We start from the raw sequence: 9667 nt of genomic DNA, 5'->3' as shown, positions 1-9667 counted from the left end.
CAACTGCTTCCTTAGAAGAAGTTCATGTGTTTATGTCTGTTGCTAAGAAGCCATAGCTCAGAGCTGCAGAGCTGACCTCTGGTGGAGAAGGAAGAGAGAGAGCAAAAGAAAGCTCTCTGGTTTTGTCATGGATGCATTTTCACAGGTCAGCGTAAATGGGTCATGGGACCTACAGTAGCCTATCGTTACTGTAAACGGTGGGTCCGTGGGCGGGGTTAAGGTGTTAAGGAGGTCTTTTCAAATGTCGCCGTTCAGAACAACTACAAATACTTTTGATTTTGTTCAAACTCGTTCTGATCGAGCACACACCGGTCCTTGAACTCTGTTTAATACCACTGATGTAATCAAGAAAACGTGAGTTGAACCACTGCCTTAATTTCAAGTTTCACGCTTATTTGTAGAGCACAATGTTGCACAAAAGCAGATCGGGTCCTTGCAGTGGACTTTTTCTTTCTGAAGCTCTGAAAAAAAATATATTTTGTAACTTGTGGTGCAGACTGCAAATGCAATATTTTATATTGTTTGTATAATCTTCAATTTGACCACAATAAACATCCACAATAAAGTTAAAAGTGCTGCACCAATCCTTGTGTCAGACTCTCACTCCATCTGATCCTCCTAAACAAGACCCAGAGATAACTTAAGTCCATCATTTGGATGCAGCAAAGTTGTTTTCATCACAAAGAGGTGAAGCCATCGTGCTATATCCGCAGATTTGGAGGTGTAGACCGTCACCCCAACTACTTCGCACTAATCTCCAAACTGAACCAGCGTGCACTGAAGGTCACAGTTTGATGAAACCAGCAGAAATACGATGATAAAAAGCACAGATGCAATGCTGCACTTAAGAGATTCTTTCTATGAAAATGCACTTGCATGGTTTCTCCTACTACTATTAAATGACCCTCAACAATTCTTGTCATTTCCCAACAATGCAGCGGACAGTATGCCAGTTACCACAATGACCATTTTAAAAGGATAAACAAGCGGGTATGTAATACATTAATTGTAAAACTTGCGTCCCATATCAAAAAAGATCTCAGTCTAGTTTTCACACCTTCTCCCCCCATTGCTTTTTCTTCTCTGGACTTTGCCTAAATGGGGCTATTTGTATGATCAGAATGTTTATCAGAATCATAATGATGAATATGAAGTCTGGCATTTGAAGCATAAAAGATGTCGATAAGGAAGATCTAGAGATAATGCAGGATGAAAGGTGACAGAGAACAAAGTTCAAACCTTATATAAAACTTTTATTATGCTGATCTTTGCCACCGACGTAAAGTCATTCGAGGTAAGCTATAAATTTGATCCAGTAAAGTTTATTATTTACCAGGGTTCACAATATCTACATAAAGGATAAATCTGAGGTCGTCTGTGGATACTTGGCCATGAGTCCTTATTAGTCCTAGTTTCTGTCATATCTGTAGTGAACATGATGGTAACTGTTGCTAAAAACGTTCCATTGCATTGTAAAACTACAACTTCTTTAGGTTTAGGCAACAAAAAAAAAAACTGCTAGGGGGAACATAACAAATGGGGGCTCGTCCGGGATTTGAATCCGGGACCTCTCGCATTAAACTTGGAGGCGCTGAGCTCATCGTGACTGCTTTGAACTCAAACCTGCAAATTGTCCTGGTGCAACCCTATCTACTAGAAAATTAAGTTTATATTCTCATATATGTTCTTAGACGAATGCATTTGGGGAAAGAAATAATTGCTGTGTGGATTAATTATGTCCACTGTCAGTGTTTTTTCCAGTCCATGAAGTGTTAACTTCTTGTACCGCACAGAAGTTGTAAGAAGGTGGCAGTGGTTAATTGGTATACAACACAAAGGACTTTAACTTTAATGGAAAGAATCTGGCATAGTTACATATTGATGTTTATGCATCCTGTCAGGTCAGCTTGACTTTATCAATAATTAACCAAGACGATGATGTTTCCCTAACTTTAAAGTGCTTTGAGTTGCTTCAACATTACCAAACTAGGGTTATCATATTAGTTGTGACCTCCCTCTTCACCAAAACGCTCACAAAGCTAAAGGCTCCAAGGAAATTTATTTCATCATTGGAGTAGCAACTTCAGGACATTTTTTTTTTTAAGTCATGGGGATATTAGATCTGTTTCTCCAGTCCTCCAGCTCTGTCTCCCTGGTGGGGGCTCTGGTGGTCCTGCTGCTCGTCTACCTCGTCTCTTCCTCCAGCTTCAGCTCCCAGGAGGACAGGAAGGAACCTCCAGGACCAAAACCACTTCCATTACTCAGAAACCTTCTGCAGTTTGACCTCAAGAGACCCTACAACACATTACTGAAGGTGAGGTAGTGCTGTCAGAGTAGCTTTCTTGTAGGGTTTGTTGTTTCTGCCTCTCTGGCAGCTCTCACATCTTGTTTTCTTTCTCCTGAGCGTGTCTTATATCAGATAATGTCATGACATTATGCCACTGGTCTTAGCTTTCCAAGAAATATGGATCAGTGTTCACCGTCTACATGGGACCCAAAAAAGTGGTGGTTCTGGCAGGATACAAGACGGTGAAGGAGGCACTCATCAATCATGCTGAAGTGTTTGGAGACAGAGATCCAATGCAAATTGTGGAAGACACTCAAAAAGGACATGGTAAGGAAAGGCTCTCAAATACTTACCTTTTCATGTTTTTAGTCTTTGCCCATAATCACTTAATTTGGTTTAACATATTTTGCTGAACTACTTCATCTCAGGGCTTTTATGGGCCAACGGTGACTCATGGAAAGAGATGAGGCGCTTTGCTTTGACGAACCTCAGAGACTTTGGGATGGGCAAGAGGGCATCTGAGGACAAAATCATTGAGGAATGTGACCACCTCATAGAGGTGCTTAAGAAATATAAAGGCAAGTGTTTTATTATATCCAACTGCATGATGAGCAACATTTCTTCCATCCTCCTGATTCTGATGTTTTTCCTGTTTCCCTTGTTGCAGGAGAAGCTTTTGATACGACCCAACCAGTAAACTACGCAGTCTCAAATATTATCTGCTCCATTGTTTATGGCAGCAGATTTGAATATAATGATCCAGAGTTTACATCCCTGGTAGACCGAACAAACAGAGGCATTCAACTTGTGGGCTCCCCGTCAGTACAGGTGTGATTTCATATGTTTATTAAGATTAAACTTTAAGCATAATGATTTTAATATACACTATGCACAACTTGGGGCAACTGAATTGAAGAAATAATGTAATTTTTCACTTGCTTGTTAAAAACTTCATTCTGATTTTTAACAGGTGTATAACGTGTTCCCATGGATCGGTAAATGGTTTGCAAACAGGAAGGAAGTCCACGCGTTGTCTACTGCCAACAAGAAGCAGAACTTACAGCTGTTCAGTCGTTTGAAGGAGACCCTCAATCCACAGATGTGCAGAGGCCTCGTGGACACCTTTCTGGTCCGAATGCAAAATCTTGAGGTTGGGAAATGTATCATGACCTATCAGAAATGCTATCATGCTCATTGCTATTATGACCTAAGAAGATTTTTCAAATTATGTTTGAACTAGGGCTGTCAAAGCTCACGCAAATTTGTTTTAATGCCACAAATTTCTTAACGCAATCAACATTTCTTTGTAGCAGGCTCAGTTTTAAGGCCAGAGTGCAGATACTGGTATGATATCAAACTAGAAAAACCTAAGGAACCCATTGGTACCAACCATGTGTTGCTAGCTTGTTGCGAAGGAGGTTAAATAACGCTCTGAACCTGTGATAAATTTAGACAAGGAAGAACTGGCATGGCCATTTCAAAGGGGTGAAAATGGGTTCTATGGGTACCCACGAGTCTCCCCGTTACTGACATGCCCACTTTATGATAATCACATGCAGTTTGGGGCAAGTCATAGTCAAGTCAGCACACTGACACACTGACAGCTGTTGTTGCCTGTTGGGCTGCAGTTTGCCATGTTATGATTGGAGCATATTGTTTTATGCTAAATGCAGTACAGTGAGGGTCGCGGGTCAGCAGGTTTAGCAGGGTATTCCAGACGTCCCTTCCCCAGCAACGTTTTCCAGCTCTTCCTGGGGGACCCCGAGGCGATCCCAGGCCAGACCAGATATATAATCTCTCCATTGTGTTCTGGGTCTACCCCGGGGCCTCTTACCAGTTGGACGTGCCCTGAAAACCTCCAAAGGGAGGCGTCCAGGAGGATCGTGATCAGATGCCCGAACCACCTCGGCTGGCTCCTTTAGAGGTGAAGGAGCAGCGTCTTTACTCCGAGCTCCCTCCGGATGTCTGAGCTCCTCACCCTCTCTCTATGGCTGAGCCCAGCCACCCTACGAAGGAAACTCATTTCGGCCGCTTGTATCTGCGACCTCATTCTTTCAGTCACTTCCCAAAGCTCATGACCATAGAAGAGATTTGGGAACGTAGATGGACTGGCAAATCGAGAGCTTTGCCTTCTGGCTCAGCTCCCTCTTGACCACAATGGTCCGGTACAGCGCCCACACTGGTGAACAAGACCCAGAGATACTTAAACTCCCTCGTTTGGGGCAGAGACTCACTCCCAACCCCTGAGGGCGCAGTCCGTCGTTTTCCAGCAGAGAACCAGGACCTCAGACTTGGAGGTACTGCCTCTCATCCCGACCGCTTCACACAGTGCTGCTGAAGGTCATGGTCTGATGAAGCCAACAGAACCACATCATCTGCAAAGAGCAGAGACGCAATTCTGAGGTCCCCAAACCAGACACTCACCTTCCACCGGCTGCACCTGGAGTTCCTGTCCATAACAATCACAAACAGGATCGGTGACAAAGGACAACCCTGGCGGAGGCCAACACCCACAACATTAAAGATTACAATAAAGTGCTCTGCATTTTTTTGAGCGTCATCTTTTCTTGTAAAATGTCCAGTGTAATCGGTAACACCAGTGTTGTCATAAGTTTATTAACCGGTGGGAAAGTTTCCCTGGTCTACACCCAGTTATCCAGAGTTATCAGTGACAAGGAACGGAGAGCAACCCACTCCACCTTCACTATTACTACATAAAAAAACAACAATAAAATCCCTCAAACTTTTGGATCAGATTTATTTGAATAACTGCACTGATTCATCTTTTACCTGCAGGAATCTGGGATTACCAACAGTCACTTCCACCATGACAACCTTTTGCACACAGTTATTAATCTCTTTGCTGCTGGCACTGACACAACAGCAACTACACTGAGGTGGGGACTTCTGTTTATGGCCAAGAATCCAAAAATACAAGGTAAGGAGCTTAACATCCTCACAATTTTAACAAACAATCCAAGCAACAATATGTGCTTTACCAACACAAAAATAATCTTCATGAAAACAAAACGTTTTTAATCTTCCAGACCAGGTCCAGGAGGAGCTGAGCAAGGTGATGGGAGAACGTCAGGTGCAGGTCGAGGACAGGAAGAACCTGCCCTTCACCGACGCCGTCATCCATGAGACGCAGAGACTGGCCAACATCGTCCCCATGTCACTTCCTCACAAAACGAGCCAAGACATCACTTTCCAGGATCACTTCATTAAGAAGGTCAGACTGAATAAAACATCTAAAAAAGCTGAAAGCAGCAACACCACATATAGAAAACGTTTGAATTGCTGTGTTGTCCACAGGGGACCACAGTATATCCTCTCTTGACATCTGTCCTGTATGATGAGAGTGAGTGGGAGAGGCCACGCAGCTTTTATCCTGCTCACTTCCTGGACAAAGATGGGAAGTTCGTCAAGCGAGAAGCCTTCATGCCTTTTTCTGCAGGTTGGTGAATTCATCCATCCTTCTTGATGTTCTCTTCCTTGCAGATGTGATGAATATTTTCCTTCGGTCTCTCTCTCCATCAGGTCGCAGAGCTTGTGTCGGAGAGAGTCTGGCTAGGATGGAGCTCTTCATCTTCTTCACCAGCCTCCTGCAAAAGTTTCGTTTCACTCCTCCTCCTGGAGTTTCAGAGGATGAACTGGATCTGACTCCACGTGTGGGCCTCACCCTGAACCCTTCACCCCATAAACTGAGTGCTGTTCCCCGGATGTTAGCTTGAAAATGCTGCTTGGCCCACTGCCACGACTTCAACTCAGTTCAAGAGAGTAGATTCTAATTTGTTCTGCTTTATATGCCGTGCAACACTACTGCATAAGTTCAATATCAATGATGTACTTAACAAAATTGTAGGGCTGTGCAATTAATCGAATTTCAATTACGATTTTTGCTTCCAACGATTATGAAAACAAGATTATCAACATAAAATTGATGTTGTGCTGCATTCATTTTTGCAATGACACTTGTTTTGTTTATCTTATAAATCCAGCGCATCCTATTCATTTTGCTCTCAAAGAGCACCAGATTGATGGATTTAACTTTAGGAAAATGTAACCTACAAAATGTTCTTTCTAAAGTCATGATGTTTCCAAAGTCAATGAGTAATCATGATCTCAATATTGACCAAAATAATAATGAAATTAGAGCTTCCAAATGATCTCACATCTTTCAGAGTACGCAATCTAATAACTAACATTGGATATCCCAAATGTACGTGCTAATCGGTAAACTAGTTTCAGGTCCAATGCACCTTTGAGACTAAATAGAATGATCTGCCCCGCAAACTAGATTATTCCATTCCCTTTGGATCTTTTAGAGATTTAATATCTTTACTACCTTACTAGCTTTACTGCCCAGGTACGACTTTACCTCAATTTTTCATTTAACCTCTGTACTCTCTCTTTGTCTGATCCAAATAAAACAAAAACAATGAGTTACATAAACCGAGTGTCAACTGATCTTTGAAATATGAAACTATAAATAACAAGAACATAATAGCCGTGATTTACCAGAGGTGATTTTAAATTGGTTTAATTTCAAATGTTTCTGAATAATTATGTTTTAAATAATTTTTACTAACATTGATTTATTTTGTCACACAATGATTTACAAGTTGTAGTGGACAGACTTATCCAGTGAATCACTACTCCCTACTCGGGAACCTGCTGCAGATTGACCTCAAGAGACCCTGAAACACATTACTGAAGTAAAGACCATGACTGGGCAGTTTTCTTTTAGGGTAGTCGGTGTGTTGTGTCTGCTCTCCAGACAGTTGCACTGATATCAGTTCCTTCACCTTGTCTGCTTTCTCCCACATGTGTGTGTTAAACAAGCAAGAAAATCTATGCCCCTGCTCTTAGTTTTCCAAGAGATATAGATCAGTGTTCACCAAAGAAAGTGGTGATCCTGGCAGGATACAAGACGATAAACCAGGCATTTGCCATTAATGCTGACAAGTCCAATGTGCGTAACTTGAAAAAAAATGAAGCCATTCACACTTTGTCTTTTTTTAAAGATGCAAAACAAAACAGTAAATATAGTTATAAAAGGGTCAGGAATTTTAAAGTTCACGTCTATTTTCAGGCCTGATGTCCATCACGGGTGAACCTTACCCTGGATTATTTGCACATTTTTGTCACTGTTCACAGTGAAGCTTTGGTTAGAAATTAACCGTCACCATCCTGAGTCAGAGCCATCCAGTTCTGATTACCATAATGTTGCTCTGGGTCTTGCTGGATGTGTGAATAGGCAACTGTTTGCTAAGACATTAGAGGGCTTCTGAGCAATTTTTGGGGGTTGATACCATTTGTCACACAGATATGGTGCTAAATTTAACCTTTTTTTTTTACCACTGGAGAATTGATAAAAATGATCAATAATCCCTCCAAAATACCACATTAAGATACCAAGACCTTGAGGAACACCATAGAAAATGCCATGCTGTGATTTGGGATCAAACACTTTTAACATGGAGATTTCTGCAAGAATTTGCATTTTTCAGCGATTGGATGGCGAGTGCTTGGGTTATGTAAACTGCTCAGAAACCCCCTTATTGTCAATCTAGCTAGGAAAGACATCCATCCTCTGAATGCTCTAGGTCTCTAGTTTGATCTATCCATCCTCTGAATGCTCTAGGTCTCTAGTTTGATCCATCCATCCTCTGAATGCTCTAGGTCTCTAGTTTGATCCATCCATCCTCTGAATGCTCTAGGTCTCTAGTTTGATCTATCCATCCTCTGAATGCTCTAGGTCTCTAGTCTGATCCATCCATCCTCTGAATGCTCTAGGTCTCTAGTTTGATCTATCCATCCTCTGAATGCTCTAGGTCTCTAGTTTGATCTATCCATCCTCTGAATGCTCTAGGTCTCTAGTCTGATCCATCCATCCTCTGAATGCTCTAGGTCTCTAGTCTGATCCATCCATCCTCTGAATGCTCTAGGTCTCTAGTTTGATCTATCCATCCTCTGAATGCTCTAGGTCTCTAGTTTGATCCATCCATCCTCTGAATGCTCTAGGTCTCTAGTTTGATCCATCCATCCTCTGAATGCTCTAGGTCTCTAGTTTGATCCATCCATCCTCTGAATGCTCTAGGTCTCTAGTCTGATCCATCCATCCTCTGAATGCTCTAGGTCTCTAGTCTGATCCATCCATCCTCTGAATGCTCTAGGTCTCTAGTTTGATCCATCCATCCTCTGAATGCTCTAGGTCTCTAGTTTGAACCATCCATCCTCTGAATGCTCTAGTTCTCTAGTTTGATCCATCCATCCTCTGAATGCTCTAGTTCTCTAGTTTGTGGCTGTAAAGTTTCATGAGGCTGTGATTATCCTAGAGGTCACCACAGGTCATTTTATACAGTGAGGTCAAGTTTCAAAAAATGGATCTCACTACAATGAAATGGCTCCTATCGGGACTAACATCATCACACATGAATGCAGTTGGGCTCATTGGATCCATCAGAGTCTCAGCTTTACAGTGAGACCCAGTTTATGTAATTCCAAGACTGTTTAGGGACCCCAGTATGCAAGTAAGATTTAAACACACCATTTTGGAATAGGAGACAATAACACATTTATACTGCATGCAGTACAACTGCTTCCTTAGAAGAAGTTCATGTGTTTATGTCTGTTGCTAAGAAGCCATAGCTCAGAGCTGCAGAGCTGACCTCTGGTGGAGAAGGAAGAGAGAGAGCAAAAGAAAGCTCTCTGGTTTTGTCATGGATGCATTTTCACAAGTCGGCGTAAATGGGTCATGGGACCTACAGTAGCCTATCGTTACTGTAAACGGTGGGTCCGTGGGCGGGGTTAAGGTGTTAAGGAGGTCTTTTCAAATGTCGCCGTTCAGAACAACTACAAATACTTTTGATTTTGTTCAAACTAGTTCTGATCGAGCACACACCGGTCCTTGAACTCTGTTTAATACCACTGATGTAATCAAGAAAACGTAAGTTAAACCACTGCCTTAATTTCAAGTTTAATGCTTATTTGTAGAGCACAATGTTGCACAAAAGCAGATCGGGTCCTTGCAGTGGACTTTCTTCTGAAGCTCTGAAACAAAATCTATTTTGTAACTTGTGGTGCAGACTGCAAATGCAATATTTTATATTGTTTGTATAATCTTCAATTTGACCACAATAAACATCCACAATAAAGTTAAAAGTGCTGCACCAATCCTTGTGTCAGACTCTCACTCCATCTGATCCTCCTAAACAAGACCCAGAGATAACTTAAGTCCATCATTTGGATGCAGCAAAGTTGTTCTCATCACAAAGAGGTAAAGCCATCGTGCTATATCCGCAGATTTGGAGGTGTAGACCGTCACCCCAACTACTTCACACTAAACTCCAAACTGAACCAGCGTGCACTGAAGGT

At 42.0% G+C, this 9667-nt stretch overlaps 2 protein-coding genes across 5 annotated transcripts in view; one reads left to right on the top strand and one right to left on the bottom strand.

The window, feature by feature from the left end:
• Positions 1–9667, bottom strand: part of LOC141755950 (neural cell adhesion molecule L1-like) — a 69160-nt gene that overhangs the window by 47666 nt on the left and 11827 nt on the right. The window lies entirely within an intron of this gene.
• LOC141755944 (cytochrome P450 2K1-like) lies at positions 1930–6742 on the top strand. 2 transcript variants are annotated; one of them, XM_074615308.1, is made up of 9 exons: positions 1930–2314; positions 2452–2614; positions 2716–2865; positions 2955–3115; positions 3258–3437; positions 5084–5225; positions 5335–5519; positions 5603–5744; positions 5828–6742. In XM_074615308.1, the coding sequence occupies exons 1-9, from the start codon at positions 2108–2110 to the stop codon at positions 6019–6021; spliced, it is 1524 nt and encodes a 507-aa protein (XP_074471409.1). In that variant the 5' UTR covers positions 1930–2107; the 3' UTR covers positions 6022–6742. The 2 variants fall into 2 exon arrangements, with proteins under 2 accessions (XP_074471409.1, XP_074471410.1); XM_074615309.1 differs by having other exon boundaries at positions 2716–2871; positions 2961–3115.

This window comes from Sebastes fasciatus, chromosome 18 (genome assembly GCF_043250625.1).
Source record: "Sebastes fasciatus isolate fSebFas1 chromosome 18, fSebFas1.pri, whole genome shotgun sequence".
NCBI classification, from domain to species: domain Eukaryota; kingdom Metazoa; phylum Chordata; class Actinopteri; order Perciformes; family Sebastidae; genus Sebastes; species Sebastes fasciatus.
This window is presented reverse-complemented; position numbering and strand designations above follow the sequence as displayed.

Excerpts from the sequence above, each read along its gene's own strand:
- LOC141755944 (XM_074615308.1), top strand. The coding sequence starts at position 2,108 with ATGGGGATATTAGATCTGTTTCTCCAGTCCTCCAGCTCTGTCTCCCTG. Across the intron at positions 2,866-2,954 it reads GGTGCTTAAGAAATATAAAG|GAGAAGCTTTTGATACGACC; the intron begins GCAAGTGTTTTA and ends CCCTTGTTGCAG. Across the intron at positions 5,520-5,602 it reads AGGATCACTTCATTAAGAAG|GGGACCACAGTATATCCTCT; the intron begins GTCAGACTGAAT and ends TGTTGTCCACAG.